The 16,471-nt window shown below is 41.9% G+C and overlaps 1 protein-coding gene and 1 long non-coding RNA gene across 8 annotated transcripts in view; one reads left to right on the plus strand and one right to left on the minus strand.

The window, feature by feature from the left end:
- LOC139626050 (uncharacterized) overlaps positions 1 to 16,471 on the plus strand; it is a 32,333-nt gene that overhangs the window by 10,320 nt on the left and 5,542 nt on the right. The window contains exons 3-4 of one of the 2 annotated variants that reach the window (XR_011692088.1): positions 14,456 to 14,628; positions 14,985 to 15,279. This is a non-coding gene — a long non-coding RNA (uncharacterized lncRNA). Of the gene's footprint in view, positions 1 to 14,455; positions 14,629 to 14,984; positions 15,280 to 16,471 lie in introns of those variants that run through there. The other variant, XR_011692089.1, reaches the window with a different exon arrangement.
- pde4ba (phosphodiesterase 4B, cAMP-specific a) overlaps positions 871 to 16,471 on the minus strand; it is a 179,138-nt gene continuing 163,537 nt past the window's right edge. For 5 of the 6 annotated variants that reach the window (XM_071486200.1, XM_071486199.1, XM_071486201.1 and 2 more), the window contains 8 exons: positions 10,687 to 10,780; positions 7,115 to 7,398; positions 6,806 to 6,970; positions 6,084 to 6,183; positions 5,810 to 5,964; positions 5,574 to 5,696; positions 4,884 to 5,066; positions 871 to 4,774 (listed from right to left, as the gene is read on the minus strand). In XM_071486200.1, the coding sequence (XP_071342301.1) occupies positions 4,328 to 4,774; positions 4,884 to 5,066; positions 5,574 to 5,696; positions 5,810 to 5,964; positions 6,084 to 6,183; positions 6,806 to 6,970; positions 7,115 to 7,398; positions 10,687 to 10,780 (1,551 nt within the window). In that variant the 3' untranslated portion in view covers positions 871 to 4,327. Of the gene's footprint in view, positions 4,775 to 4,883; positions 5,067 to 5,573; positions 5,697 to 5,809; positions 5,965 to 6,083; positions 6,184 to 6,805; positions 6,971 to 7,114; positions 7,399 to 10,686; positions 10,781 to 11,661; positions 13,532 to 16,471 lie in introns of those variants that run through there. The other variant, XM_071486204.1, reaches the window with a different exon arrangement.

Consider the following 16,471-nt stretch of genomic DNA (forward strand, 5'->3'; position numbering starts at 1 on the left):
TCTACTAAGTTACTTCTCAATCTTAGAGAGCACAAACTTGCCCATTAGAAAGGTGTAAGAGATACATCTATTTGATGAAACATCAGGCAATTAATTTACCAGTCGACTAACAGAAAATTATTTGACGTGTTCCTGCTTTTCTCTATTTTTATATTATTCTAAGTTAACTATGTAATCTATTTTTCCTTAATGTTTATTTATATTTTTTCTATTTTATTATTATTTCATCTTACATACATTTTACATTCATGTTTAACATGTTTTTACGGTCATTTTATATCTTTTCATGTGAAGCACTTTGAGCTGCATTTCTTCTATGAAAGGTGCTATACAAATAAAATTCATTACTATTATCCCAGTAGGCATTTCTGACTAAACAACAATAAAAATAAAAAAAACACATGAGAGGTTAATTGATGATGAAAATAGGCTGTAGTTGCAGTCCTAAGTCTGCACATATATTGTGTACCTCTTGTTTGCATGTTTGATGTAACTGATGTAAAACCTTTAAATGGAGTTTTGCACTGTTGCAGTCTGATATCTTCTGTTTGCGTGTTTTGGGGATGGCAGCGTTATTTGGTCTGTAAATTGGTTCACAGGTCTTTGGACTGTTTGGGTGTCAGGAGCAGCACAGGCCTCTAGGGGCCACAAGCAGGGATTTTAGACTAATGTTGATACTGTTTTACATACTAGAGGCGCTTTTTTTCAGCACAGGACCCAGGTGCTCAGTTTGTATTGGGACACAGCCTAATGAAACATGACAAACATGTGGGAACCCACCAGAAGCGTGACTGTGACCCAATTTATTGTTCACACCCATAGTAAAGAAATCTAGGCTATGAGGGGAAAAAAACAGCAGAAACAAAGATATTCATGCTTTGCTTTTAATCACTTCATAGAAAAAGTATTTCAGATTTATTTTTGAACACAATATACAATATAATACCATACATTGTGTGAAACATTTAATAACCCACCTCCAATAACTGGCGGACTTGAACATATTATTGACAATTAAAAAACCCATCTCTCATGCAGATAGTGCTAAATCTGGCTAACCATTTGGACACAACTAGGACCAAAAAAAGCCTGAACATAGATAAACAATGTTAATACTGACAAATTTGAATTTCAAAACTGCTAACAAGTTTGGTCAGAAAGAGTTCACACATTAGCACAACCAGTTACATAAGATCATGTTTTGTTGTTAATTGAACGATTCACATCAGTGCCGGGCGTATTGTAGCATGCTACCAATACCGTCCCCGTCTTATCTACTTTTACATGAAGTGCGTTAAGTGTAAAAGGAGACAATCGCTTTGTGTTTGTCAGTCGAACCTGTATCTGGCCTCGTATATCAGCAATCTGCATTCAAATGCTGGATGGAGAAGCTTCGGTTGTGACAAGCCGCTGAGAGAAAATAAGCAATTTGTATACTTTGATACCAAGCACTGACTAAGCTTCTGTGTTCCTTAGCTAGCTTGTATGTATCCTATATCCAAGCCTATGCAGTTTAACATGTCCTCTATGTCACCTCTGGGTTACCAAGTTGCTGCTGTCAGATGAAAACCTTGTGCCTTCAAAAACTAAATTGATCCAAAATTGTTTTCAATCATAAAAATTATCAAAGAAACAAAATGAGGACATCCAAATTTGTAAGACATGGAACTAAGCTAAAATTTAACAGAGAAAAACTTTCAGAAATTTTTCAGAAATGTGAAAGAATACCACAAGATTAATTTAATTTCACAATGATGCCAAAGTGAGAACATTTTTGGTTTAATATTCATGCACTGTATGAATAATGTAAGGTTTTTCATTTTCTTGTCTGTGACATCACATTAAAGGCAATTTTAATTTTTATGTACAAATAAAAAGGCTGTTTTAGTTTCAAGGTTCTCATGTGACAACAACAACATGTCTCTTTAGCTGCTGCTCTGCTGGGCACTCAAAACATTGTGCGAATATATACTTAGATATATTTATATATATTTATATATATATATATAAAAACAATATATAATACATATATAAAAAAGACTCTAATCCAGAGTCTTCTACACATTAGACACCACCACTTCCAGGTAATGCAAGTGCATATAAATTAAAATAGATTTTACACTGAACCAGTATTTCTTATTTACAAGCTTAAAGTATAGAATAAATACACACTGTTATAAACAGCAAAAAGGACCAACTTGAGCTCCTAGCGACAAACAGTAGCGACAAAGGTGTGGAGTGATAGGGGTAAGGCCTGATGACAAAGTCAGCACATCCAAACACGCATATAGAAACACACACGCATACAAAACCTCCCATACATACAAACTGCACACAAACGATTGCCACTTAAGCATGCTGGAGTGAAATTAGATGAAGTACCGTTTGAGTATATCAGTAAACCAATATGAAACTGGAGAGATGTGATTACAGATGCAACTAGGACATCCAGAAAAGTCAGTCGTGGAAGCCACAGGAGTAGAAATGTGAGGTCTGCAAACCATTTTCAACCCATCTTTCCCAATGCATTAATGGAGAAACAAAAAGAGGCGTTATTTGGTTTGTTTTAAAAATAGAGCACCTAATTATTCCTCTTTTTTTCCAAAGGGGACAGTCTGCCATGCTGATTCCAGCAATTCCATCTGTGCCAAATTCTAATAGCCCGACTGTCCTGGAAACCTGATACAGTGGAGGGGGAGGGGAAGATATTCAATTGACGTCAATGAGCAGAAGCAACACTTGAGGAATTTTTTATCGCAAGGAAGAAATAGCCGGCCTGATTGTTTTGGGGTCGTGTCCGTGGAGCCCAGAGGGGTTTGTAAACCATGTGAATAGTGGCGCTGATGAGGGGCTGAGAGCGCTTTTCAGACAGGCAGCTGTAAGAGCACCTTTAATCATCTGGTCTGGGCCTGATTGCAGAGGGGCAGGGGGGCGTTACATCAGATGGGTCTGGGGTCAGGCACTGTTCCAACTAACAGGATTATTAAGACTGCAGCATACCTGTGGGCTGAAAATAGATTCACTGCTGTTGTGCATTTTGTCCTTGGTAGACTTCATTTCTGATTTTATCGTACATCCAAGGAGCTTTTTGTCATGAGCTTTTTGTTTTTGAGTGCTGCTTGTAATTCTGCTCACATTATCTAGTGGTACGTTGTAAGTTATGAGGGTTTGAAGTGGGCTAACCTCAATTTCACACCAATACGACAACAACTGCAAAAATGAAAAGGTAAATTTGTTTACATAGAACGTCGCAATGATTTTACACTGAAAAATCTAGCAGGAATACCTGACCGTATAGTTGCAAAGGAAGGATTTAATATCCCCTCGGAGTATTTTGCATTAAAAGCTTAAAAGTCAAGTTTTGGTGTGAAAAGGTAGGAAGCTCCAATGGTCTGCAGACTGTTTCAAAGAATAAGAGCAAAGGAAAAACATATGAAGTAGATATAGTATGAAAATAGGTGTAATATTTCAGTGTGAGTGTGACATTCATTGACTGACATCTAATATAGAAAGCATCAAACTAACTGTAACATGAACCATGTGTGAACAAAAACATTTGATTTCCATGTGTAAAGAAAAAGGTTGTGCTCAGATTATAACAACAAATGTGGTAAAAATGTGCGTATGTGCGAATGTGTGTGTTCTTGTTTCCCTATTTAGATGAGTTTGTCCAAAAGTTGTTTGTCGACATTTGTTTGGATTTCTCTATTGCCCAATACATGGAAGACTGTTCTCTTTTTGACATACAAAAGGATTTTGCTCTTTCAGATAAGAAAAAAAAGACATTTCACAGACATACTAGAGTGTTCAATAAATAAAAAACTATTATAAAGACAATAGTAAAAAAGGCACACAAAAGTCCTTTGACAAATGGTACAGGAAAAAAGTAAACACTTTCTCTTGCTATACAAATGTGTCTCCATCAGTAGATCTTACTCTATGCTACTTCTAGATCATATCATATCTGTAAAAAAGTCTTAAGGTATAAAACTTCTCTCAGTAGTGTCAGTGTCCATTTAATGCCAGTCCAGAAAAGAAAAGTAACCAATTCCCAAACTGGCCGAAATCCTTCAAGTTCCACCCCCAGTCTCATCTGTCCACCAGGACTAAAATGTTCGCAGTAATTATTTCCTGAGAACTCTGAAGCCGCTTCACTGAAACTGTCCGTCCATGTCTGGCTTCAAACACCCAAGTGCAAGACGCCCCTGTGCAGGCCAAAACTAAGCCTTTGCTTCTGTGGGCTTATTAAAAAGCACAGCTGCAAGAGGATTTCCCCTCTTTTTCCAAAAAACTTTCAAATCACCATGTGAGCGTGATGATGTAAGCCCTATGTATCTGTGGGCGACGCCTCATGTGTCACGATTTCTATTGCTGTCGTGGGCTCCATCATACCGCCCTCCTCGTTCTCCTGACCGTCCAAATAGTCCAGGGGAGGAGATCGAGAATCTCCTAGACTATCTTCCTCCTCCTCTTCTAATTCTTCCTCTTCTTCTTCTTCCTCCTCCCCATCGCCATCTTTCTCTATTCCATCCAAGTCCTCCTCCTCCAAGGTCAGCTCAAACTGAAATTTCTCCCCGCCTCCCTGCCCTCCAGTGCCTCCGCTGTGTCCATGCGTGCCCTGGTCATAGAAGGGAGGGGAGGGACTCTGGGGGATCATGCTCTGGTACCAGTTCCTGTTGTCCTCCAGCGTGTCCAGAATGTCCTGGGCGTCTGGGTGCACCAGATCAGCCCAAGTCTCCCAAAGAGGGTGCACAATGTAGTCGATGAAACCCACCTGGAGGAGACAAATGAGAGTTACAAGTGAGTTTCTTTTCAGGTTTTGATGCACATGTGTGAATGTGCACATCCATCACTCTTCAGTTTCTATGTGCTTTGTGGCCTACCTGGCTCTTTTCCACCGAGGCTGTATGTTTATCACACATGGGGCTGATCTCCATCCCCCTCTCCCTCTCTCTGTCTCCCTGGTGGAAGAACTCCTCCATTATCCGATCAGTCCACTGACGATACAGCTCCAGGGACTTAGTGGGGTTACTCAGGTCAGCACAGTGCACCATGTTACGCAGCACCTATAAGTGATACAGAAATTAAATTTAGTAAAAATGCACACATTCTGAATGCCTTTACACGCACACTCTCCAATGTGCAATCCAAGATCCTTAAAACAGCACATCAGAGTTGATTAGATTAGGAGAAATCAGATTCTTGCAGAACATTTAAAGCAATTTCTATGATGAGTTTTGTTATAAAAGGAGGTTGGTCTAAACAACAATCTAATAAACAAATCCTAGAAAGACCATTAAAGGGAAAGTGTAAAAGGAGCACTTAAAGGCAAAAAGAAGATGGATGGAGTAAGAAAAGGAGTGACAGTGGGAGCAGAGGTCAGCTATGTAGGAGGCCGGCTAATGATCATTGGCTGAGTAACCTCTGCCAGCACTGGTTATTGATTAGAGCTATTAAAAGAAGGTAAAAGAGAAGTGGAGGGCTTCCAGTATGTTCAGTCACACATGCACAATCCATTTATGTGCACTTTATTTAATAGGTAAATAAATTGTTTGCCAAAAGCAAATAACTACCTGTATTCTGTCGGTGTAATTGTCCAACAGCAGCACTCCAGAGCTCGTCACCTTCTTCGTCTCCACCATAGTCTTCAGATCAGCCAGCAGACTCATGTGTTTGGACATGTCAGTGGCCAAAACCTGGATAAAAGAGAGAAAAAAAACACCGTCAGCATCGAAAATAATTCAGACAGATTGTGATTTGAATCAAGATGACGGTAAAAGAGAATAGAATATGAATCATGATAAATTACCATGTCGATGACCATCTTGCGTAGGGACTGTCTCTGCTTCTTAGTGAGGTTCTGGAAGATGTCACAGTTGTCTTCCTGTAGCAGCTTGAATCCCACAGCCAAGTGGTGGTTCTCCAGCACAGACTCATCGTTGTACATCAACGCCAGCTCAGAGTCTGCACAGAGGTAAAAACAAGATTTTAATATTTTAGTCTTTGGTTATTGAAAGCCTCAATTTATATGTTTTAGAGGAAGCAATAAATTAGCTGACTTGTAGAGTTACATCTTCACTTACTGGTATTGATTAGGAATTGGTTTGATACTCCAGGATGGTCAACATCATGAATTGCTGCAGCAAAGATGGCTGCTAGGATCTCAAGATCTGTGAAGACGGCCTGTGACAGAGGGAAGGGGAAGGGAAGAAAGAACATTAAACTATTTCTGGAGGTAGAAAATAGCAGCACAAAAAACAGAACAGTTAATCCAGGCCTCACTAACTATTGATTCCCAGAGCATTAGATAACAGACCCAGGGTTATACATGAAAACCTTCCAATTAAAATATCAGATTTTTAAACCTAATATGATGGAAAATGCAAATGATTCTGTGCTGTTCTGCCTTTAAGTAAAACATCACACAGATGATGTCACAAAAGGCCAGAGAAATGTCCTCAATTAGTTCCTCAACCAAATATCAAGTAAGCTGTGCGCCTTTCTGTTTAAATCCACTGTGAGAGACTGTAATGCTATATCTGCTGACTGCGACAGATGAAAGACAGAGAACCAAGAGGAGAAAATCATGATATAAAGGCTGATGCTTTCTGACCTGACTGTACCAAATGTAAGAGCTCACTCTACTTTTATTTTCCCCTTATTTCTGTGGATGCTGACTGGTTAGAGCTGGGGAAATTTTTCAACCTACAGAGTTTAAAAATGAAGGATGAGATAATGTAGGAAGAACTCGATGCAAGATACTAAAAACTGAGACTAAAATATGACTCTTTATATTATAACTTACATCCAGGGCTGGAGTTGAGAGAAGGATGTGTGTGGATTGGGCTACGTCAGCAGCATGTAGGCTGTTATGGTAGGCCACATCTGAATGGTAGTGGTCTTCCAATGTCATCATGTAGGCCACAAACGTATCCACCGGGATCTTAAATGTCTTCAACAGGTCTCGCTCCTAGAAAAACATTAAAATATACTTAGTGGTACATAATCAAACCAAAATAAGTACAAGGCAACACATATGCGAGTGAAGCCACAACAGCATGCAGACTATTTCCTGCACAGTGTTGAATAATACTGACATTGGTACACTCCATACCTGGAAGATGGCGTACATAATGCAGGTTAGAGGTCGGTTGTTGGAGTACTCCGAAACAGTGAAGATGTTCAGGCCCCACTTGTTCAGATCCTCCAGCTCCTTTGACAGCAGCTCCTCCTTATCGGTCTTGACGCCAAAGCGAGAGATGCTGCTGCTGGAGAGAGAGGGCCCGTGGGAGACCTTCTTGACCCCACTGATCTGTGTCATCAGCTGCTGCTTCTGCTGCTTCTTCTTCTCTCGTGTCTTGGACGTTGGCGACGGGATCTCCACCTCATTCTGTTTGTCTGAGGGTAGGGGAAAATACACATTTTCTGTTGTTAGAAAACGTGTGGACATTGTAAGGAAGATGTGGTTAAAATTCCCATCTACCCTCATACAGCATGAGTCTGAATAAGGGCCTGAGGACCCAGGTGCACCATAAAAACACCTGCAGCAGTTTAGTTCCTCTGGGATTTATTGATTCATTCATTCATTCATCATCTGTCCCTCCATTCGTTTGTTCATTCATGTTCCTTTCCCGCCACCTGCAGTCTCTGTCTGAACTCCCACTGTTCATTCGTCTCAGTCCCTCTCCCTCTCTCACAGCATTTATTCCCCCCCGTCTCTCAGCAGGTGGCTAACGTCTCATCTCCTGTTCTTTTCACTCCCATAGGTCAGACCATTGACAGGCTGAGAGCAGGGGCTTCTACACAGTTAAGGCAGTCCCGTAAAGTCAGTCATTCAAAGTGTCCGCATCTTTTCAGCATTATCAAATCATGCAGCACAGAGTAGGATTTTTATGTTTGGTTTATTTTATTTTTAAGTCTATTCAACTTCATCTGGTCTGGCCACATGAGAAGTACCAAAATAAAGAACAAAAACATCCAAGGCTTTCATGTAATATTCTTTTGAAAAACAATTACGAATAATATACCAGTGTTCACATTTTATCCAGAAAAAAAAAAGACAGAAAAAATGTGAAGTTTCTTGTAATAACCAACCAGCCCCTTGTGTTTACTGCAATGACAGAAGAACTGAATGAAATCCTGCAAGGACTGGCTATCGGCATGTATGTGAGCTGTGCACTCATCTATCGAGCCTGGACTCAGCTCATCGCTGGCCTATCAGCCTTCCCCTGTGGAGGGTTATTCAATTACCAGCTGTAATTCAAATAATCACTTTCACTCTCACGCGCTCCCTCTCTCTCTCTCTCTCTCCCTTGCACTGTTTTCTCTGCCTGTCTCTCTGTCTCTCGCTCTCTCTTCAGTCCTCCAGTGGTAATTGAGAATGGGCAATTAAGCGCTCTCAGACATGTGCTGCGTGGGAAACAAGGGGAAGAGCAATATATTGCCCTCTAATTTATTACAAGCCATCATTATCACCACTGCTGTGTGGTGTTTGTGTGTGTGTGGCCTGTATATGTGTGTGAGCCTGTGTGTGAGAGAACCGATTGCGAGACAGACAAGTTCGCAGTGTCATTCTTATCATCCATTTCTACATAAGTGCCAGTGTACAGTAAACGGTGTGCACTCTGTTGCGCAGTTGACTTGATAAAACTGATAAACTGCTCTGGAGGTTTGTAGCACAGCTGCCATGATCGTGGTTTCTGTATTCCATCAGATTAAGACTCTCTGTTATAGTCCAGTTTGCTCGCATCTCAATCTTTTCTCAAAATAAATAAATAAGCATATGAAGTAAATATCTGTTTCATGCTCTGTTCTGTCTCTCCTTTTCTTGTTTCCTCTTTCCCTCTCCTCTGTCACCTCCCACGTTTATTTCGATTTCATCCTATTCCTTTTCATCCTCCTCCATATGCTCTAGTGTGCAGTGGGGAGGGTGGAGAGGGAGGCGTTTTTTGGGAGCTTTTCCCCTCCCAGTATATTCCCTACGCTAGGTGTGTTCTGCTGTTGCTGATCAAAGGGAATTATGACAGCATTATGCTGTGAGAGCAGCTGTGCCGGGGGAAGGCACACGTGACTGGCCAGCTTGCTGTCGGCCAACAATCCATAATGGAAAGCCCAAAATCCTGGTTTGAAATTGCCCTAGATGATGGGATCTTTATTTATCTGGGGAATTATCCAGGTTCCATGAGCACTGCTTTGCCAGTCAACAATTTGCCTCAGCATCAGCTGGGAATTGCGGTGGATCTAAGAATGTCTTCTTCGGAACCAGACATATGGCAGGAAAATGTCATTTCCCTGATCCTGAATGGATGCTTTTATAAAAATAATATGAAGCAGAAATAAGTGCATTACTGATGTGATACTAATCTTTATGGATGGAGGGATTAAACAGTCCTGCTGGTCAGCTAAGGCAAGCCAGGCCAACTGTGCTGCTTCAGCCATTTTTATTTTATTTTTTTGCTGCTCATTAATATTAACCTGTTCTTTCTTTGATTTTACCACTAGCAGGGCAATCCTGACTTCTTTATTGAAGTGATAGCCATCTCTGTCTGGATTCTCAGGGCAGTGAGAGAGAGGTGGAGGTACAACAAGGTGTCCCTGCTGACAAAGATGCATTAAGACAGGAATGAGTCACCCAATCTGCCGAGCTCATCTCACTGCCAGCAAAGGGGGTTCCTCCGTACCTCTATTTTCTCCTTCACTGCAGTCAGCTCCCTCCTTCCCTAGTTTGCTCCCTCTCTGTCTCTCCTCACCCCTCCTCTCGCTCTGTATGATCCGGTGGTGAGGGATCCGCCGACAACCCTACACCGGATCAGGATGCCAATCGAACGGAAGCCCTGTGTCTATAAATATTCTCAACTACCTCCACATGCATTCTGTCTGGCATCGTATTATTCTTCCAGGTTGTCAATCTATATTATCTTTAATCATTTACTTGTCTGTTCCCGAGCTTTGTGAATATATCCTATAGCTGTCCTCACGCTTCAGTGTAAATCTCACATTTACCAAAAGCTAACTTTTACACCAAATATCTGGAAGAATGATTGTCCCACTAGTGCTAGTTATGTTGTGTTTTTTCATAGAGTCACTTAACAGTGTAGGTGGGTGACAAAAAACCAGCAGAAGAAATGTTTCTACAGACGATATAAATACATTCATATTTAGCAGTCGCCATCTATTCTCGGATCTCAAATGTGCAGCCCACACTGAGAGCATCCAGTTCCAATCCACTTACTCAGATTCCAGCCAACAAACTCACTTGTCAGTTAAATTGTACTTTTTACAGTAGCCAGCCACCTTCATACCTATTTATTATTCTAAATACTTTGATAAATATAAATTGTTTTACTTCAGTTTTAATGGCCATTTTGAGCCCAATAACATAAACATCTAGACAAAGCTTAATGGCGCAGTGTTTTATGGTACGCCCCCACAGAAAAGCCTGCCAGAGCAACTTGCACAGCTTAACATCATACGAAAGACTGAACCTGCAGAAAAACATTGCGGCAAAGCAGAGAAGTGGGAGTTTATGTGAGCCACTGAATATTTGTGGATATTTGTATTTTTCTATGTATTGTGAACATACAGGTCATGATTATTATCTGTAGTGACTGAAGGTGGATTACAAAGACCAAATTGGTGAATTTGTCAGTGTGATTTTGAATGCATGTACACAAGATCTTCATTTACCTAGGAAGGTGTTGGAGATGAATTCGGAAACCTGATTCCCAGACCGACTCATCTCAGATAGGTGCGTCAACTCCCGATTCAACATTCTCTTGAACTGCAAGAGAAAAGGAGAAAGGGGAAAGAGGAGGAGGGAGAGAGAGAGAGAGAGAGAAAAAAAAATGTCGTCAGTTTCCACTCAGGGAAAACCTGAGATAAATTATGGTATAGGATTCCATGGAAAATCCAACAGTGCCCAGTTTTCCTTCACCAGCTCAAGAATATTATTTAATTACAGCGCACAATCAGTGGGGGGACACATCTTATTTTCCCCTCCATTTTCCCTTAAATTAATTAGAGTGCAGATCATTATGTGTGTTACCAGTGGAGAGGCCATTACCTTTTAATACCCCTCAATTCACCCCCTGCAACCAATTTACAGTTTTATTACACCAAATCACATTTTTGGGTCCTACTTGGGTCATTTTATTTGCATCAGTGTGCAAGAATCTCAGTGATGTCAAGAGGAAAATGTGCACACAGCTCCCTACGCTCCTCTTCCATCTAACATTTTGGGAATTTTCATGAGGGTACATTTTTTATATTATTAACAAAGCAGGGATACATGTATTTGACAGTATACAGAGATCCTGGCACTGCAGTAGCAGCTGTTTATGACAGACTGATGCATGCGCGTGCACACACATACACAAAAACACACAAACAAACAGACACACAGCTCTGCAGAGGGCTCAAGATGGAGCCTGAGCCACAGAACACCATTCTGTCAGAACCCCCCCCCCCACCACCATGATGGAAATATCTGTTGGTGCAATTAGGCAAGTAAAGTATTCTGACAAGCTCCACAATTACATATGATATTATCTTAATGCTAAATTTCTTTAGAAATAGCCTGTAATACAAAAGCAACACAGCTCAGAGACATACAATGAAATGAGTGTGGTATCCCCACAAGCTACGTAGATAAGCACCACACACCTTAATGTAACCCCAAGACACCGACAGCAAGTAATTGGCTTCAGGCATTTTGGACCCCGTTTTCTCGTTCCTACACAAAGCCAGAACTGTAATCCAATGGAAAAAATAGAGGCAGATGAACAGGATTCTTTCAACGCCAAAAAGGACAAAAAAATCCCTTCTTCTCTCCTCTTGTGTTTCTCTTCTCAGCAGCTAAGAGAGCAGCTCGATGATAGCTTATTCTCCCTCTCAGCAGCAGAAAAGGGCCAGTTCTGAGTCTCCATGTCTGGGGATGGATGGATAGACGGTGCTCGGGAAAAGTGAAGGCTCTGTAGCCAGACTAGGCGAGGAGGAGATCCAAAAGGCTCGGTGGATCGGCTGGAGCAGCAGCAGCTGGAGCCGTGAGCTGGGGACTCTCAGCGCACTTATGAATAATGGAGAAGAAGCAAGGAAGGGAGGAGGGGAAAAAAACAGCGATGGAGACAGGAGGAGGAGAAGGAGGAGGAGGGAGTGAGGCTGCGATGTTCATCTGACTGGAGGGGGGGTTCCTCCACTGGATTTGTCTTGCTTGGCTGCTCTCACTGCTGTAACGCTCACTCCCCCTCCTAGCCTGCTTCTCTCTCTCGCTTTCTCCCCATGTTCCTCCCTTTTGTGTTCCCTCCCTCTTCTGTCTCTTTTTCCCCTGCTGTAGTCTGCCAGCCCCAGCAACACTATTCAGAACACATGATTTGACAGAAAGTGGGGAGAAGGGGGGAGTCCTAATTACAGCTTGGCATTGGTGTATATATGAACTTCTAAAGGTGTGTTTGAGTGATTGATATTTAATATCCAGTCATGGATTCCAGATGTAACTTTAACTCTTTTCATTTCTTTTTTTTTTCCAGCTGTGCAAGTGCTGCAGATAAATCCCATCCTCTTCAATTTCCAGCCCCTGTAATTCCCTTTTTTATGAAGTCAGCCATTGTGAAGGAATGCCATTGAGCCGTACAGCAATTCCTCCCCTCTACAGTAAAACAATGAGGGTTGGGAAAGGGGATGGGACACGTTTTGAGGAATGTGAATGCACAGTGACAGTATTTTTACCACCATTATCTCTATTATCATCCGCTCTTCTCCCCTTCCCTCTTTTGAGTCTTCTGTTGTTTCCTGACATCCCCGAGCGCAGTGGCCATTGTGGAGAACTCATGAGCCTGTTCATTATCTGCATCCCATAATAATATTAGATGCTGTCAGGGTGTCTGTGGCTGGCTATTTTTAACAGCCAAGAGACAACCAGAGAGTGGGGAAGAAAAGAGGAGGAGGGGGAAAGAAAAAGGAGAGATGGGAGATAATTGCATCCTTCACCGATTTAGGTGACATCAGCCCACGGTTTCTCCCTCTGCCTGTGAGTAAGTGTGTGTGTGCGCCAATTACCAGAACACCCCAACGCCATGGCAACAGCATCAGTTGGCCAGTGTAAGACTGTTTTGAGAGGAGGGGAGAGGAGGAGAGGTTTCCCCTGTTCTTTCCCAGGCAGACATGTGATGTAGCTGCTGAGCTGTCACAAGGACACACCACACACATCGCTTTCACTCGCATCCACCGATGCACAGACTCCCTCCCTCCCTCCTTCCGCTCCATCTCTCCTCCCCTCCCTCCCTCTGCTCCATCTCTCCCTCACTCTCCACCACTTACATGTCAATTTCTCTCCTGGCTGCCACTTGCCAACACAGTCATCAATCTCTCTGTCTGTCTGCCTCACTGGCAGAATCAATGGGCTGTCCTTGGAGCAGGTGTTGATACTGCAAGGCTGGGGCCACCTGACTGGAATACACTGTTACATCAGTACCACTGGCCAATTTCAAGGCGAGGTTGTGGTTTGGTTAATTTTGTTACGACTGTTGTTGTCGAGCTGCTGTGCTTCACAAATAAACAGAAGTTCCCAGAGAACCTTTCAGCCCAATATTTGTGCGTGTATGAGTTGGGAAAGATGAGGGGGAGATCAAAGCTTCCCTGAGAGGACTCCGGATTATCCTCCCACTAAGGGAAAGAACCAGAAGAAGGGAGGCAGGACGCAAGAAGAGAAAAAGAGAGAGAGGAGGCAGCTCTTTATATATTATGCAGTCAGCTATTATATAAAAAACCAGAAATAACAGCGGGGGATGTCTCTCTGCAATGTGTTGAAGAGCTATGCTTCCCCAGAGGCTGAAAGAAATGCCTCAGCGCGCGCACACACACACACACACACACACACACACACACACACACACACACACAAACACAAACACAAACACAAACACAAACACAAACACAAACACAAACACAAACAGCAGAAGACTGTAACTGATATTATCTGCCATTAAGCATGGTTGATGGTGACATGTCTCATGCATGTTTTTACACACTCATGTCCATATGAATCTGTGTGACTCATGGCAGTGTGTGTTTCCCATGTGTTTATTGTTCAAGAGGAGAAGCCTCTTTACCTCCTACTGACATCATGACACTGGAGGAAGATTAACTTCTTAGAGCTCTGTGGGTATTTCTCTTGCACATACCCACATACTGTATGTTCTTATTCTATTATTTTACCCATTTACTTCTTGCTATGCTGAGGCGTCTTTCCTATTCTCTTTTCTGCCACTTGCCGTTTCTACCCTGTCCCCTTTTTCCTTTGATTTTTCTATCTAGTTTTCTTCTCTACATCCTCCCTCTCTCACTCCATTCTCATCCACTTGTGTTCCTGTTGTCTCATTCTCTCTCTTTTAGCTCCGTCTCCTAACCATTGTCTCTCACGTTCCCCCATCCCTCTCGCTCTTTCTCTCTCTGCTTGCAGGGAGTTGGGTTGATTCAGCAGAGAGCTGCTGTGGCAGAGGCAGAGAAGGTGAATGGAGCCTGTGGCATTTCATTGTGAGAGCGGAGGGGAAAAAAAAAACATAACTCTGAGCCTCCTCCATTCAGACATGATCCCATCAGACAGCTCACTGGGGAGGGCAGTCAGGCGGACAGGTAGGCAGGAAGGCAGACACGGAGTCTTCCTCTAACACGAGACTCTGATCTTATGCACTCACAGCAACATGCTTCTATTATCTGACCAGGTGCTACACATCAGACTGAATCTAGTTTCTTTTTCTATTCAGATTCTTGTTGATCTGATTATAGACACGATAACAACTAGTATATTGTCTTTTTTTAAATCATTATGAGCAATTTCTTACAAAACGACACAATTTTATCTCTCTGTTAAATTCAGTGTTTTTCTTGCCACATTTTGGAAATCTTCTTTCTTGCCTAAATGATCAAATAATGCACGAATCACAGGTTCAGCTTCTTTCTTGTCTAAATTCTTTACTTTAAATCAACAGCTGTTTTCACCTGAGGTGAAGACTGAAGTTGTCCTTTAGGGCCACTAGTGGGCACACTATGCTCAGTGTGCTGTAGAGCAGCCTGCTCTGTGTTCAGGGGGCACTGACAATGAAACCCTGCACTGACACAACTCACAACTTGACCAGGAGCTGGAACTTTATAAACCTTTTTCTGTGCCTAACATGAAAATATGCAAATAAATATTAGAGGTAAAGCTTCAAAATAATTTAAATTTACCCTGTTGAGGTGTGAAATGTGTGGAGAGAAAATGTCACCAGTGCACTGACACTATTTAGTCACATCTGCGTGTTATTTGTATTTAACAACTCAGAAGCTTCAACTGAAGTTAATCATGATTTCTATGAAATGATGAAATGTCATCTTTGTCATCTGAATTTAATTCAATCAGTTTATCAAAGTGATGTGATATTTACAGTATATAACACTGCTGACTGACTTCCGTGACAATCATTTCTTCTTTAATGGCAAATCTGTAGCAGTTGTGGTTTATCTCACCCCTCTCTTTAAGAAACATATGACGCAGTGTGGTAACATCAGTATTATGGCAAAGACTCATGGTGACATAACTCGGTAAAGATCGGGGAACCTACCTACGTATGAACCGTGCGTATACTGGGTAGAGGTACAAACACTTCTGAGTGATGGCCTGACTACCTCTCACTTCCTCTGACTCATGCACTCATGCTTATGTGTGTCTGCACAAGAAAGCATGAATATGTCTTTGAACCTAGGCACTAAGATGTATTGAAGACCAGTTAGCTGTCAGAACAGGAAGGAAAAACTGAAGAAGATAAAAAGTAAGTGAGAAATTTATCAACTGAGTGAATCATTCCCATCCCTCCAGGCTGTTCAGGCCCTCAGGAGAGTCAGATGTGGTCTGCAACACCATTTTTGGCTGGAGGAGAACAGCTAACAGGTTGCACAGCCGTGCTCATCTGAGCTCTGGTTACTTTGAAAGCAGAAAGCATCCCAAAGTAAAATACCACACAGGCAGTATTACACCAAGAAGTTTCTTTGAAAGCCCAACACACAGGAAATGCTTCAATTACAGAAACAGTTTCTACAATGTTCAACACTCATGTGCATGCTCAAATCACATCCACAGCAACGTTTGTATCACATCTTTTTAACAGAAGTAATGGCATCTATGTAACTTTTGGGAATAATTCACAGAAGGATTTATTTTACTCTCTCCATCCATTGTCTGAATAAACCACCCACTGAGCAGCACCTAGACACATCCCCACTGCCTCTCACTTTCACCCCAGATGACCTGAGTGTTTCGCCTCAGTCAGAATAAGAGAGAAATAAATGACCATTTCACAACTTATCACCTGGCTGGACTTCAGGTGATTTAAATCTTTTTGCATATTAACTCACCCTCTTCCCTACGTTTAGACACAACAAGACTCTTGTAGAGACCATAGAAAGACAACTTGCTCATTTTTCCCAAGATGACTTTTGC

This window comes from Trachinotus anak, unplaced genomic scaffold (assembly GCF_046630095.1).
Source record: "Trachinotus anak isolate AG129_WGS33_773 ecotype Australia unplaced genomic scaffold, CSIRO_AGI_Tana_v1 ptg000010l, whole genome shotgun sequence".
NCBI classification, from domain to species: Eukaryota; Metazoa; Chordata; class Actinopteri; order Carangiformes; family Carangidae; genus Trachinotus; species Trachinotus anak.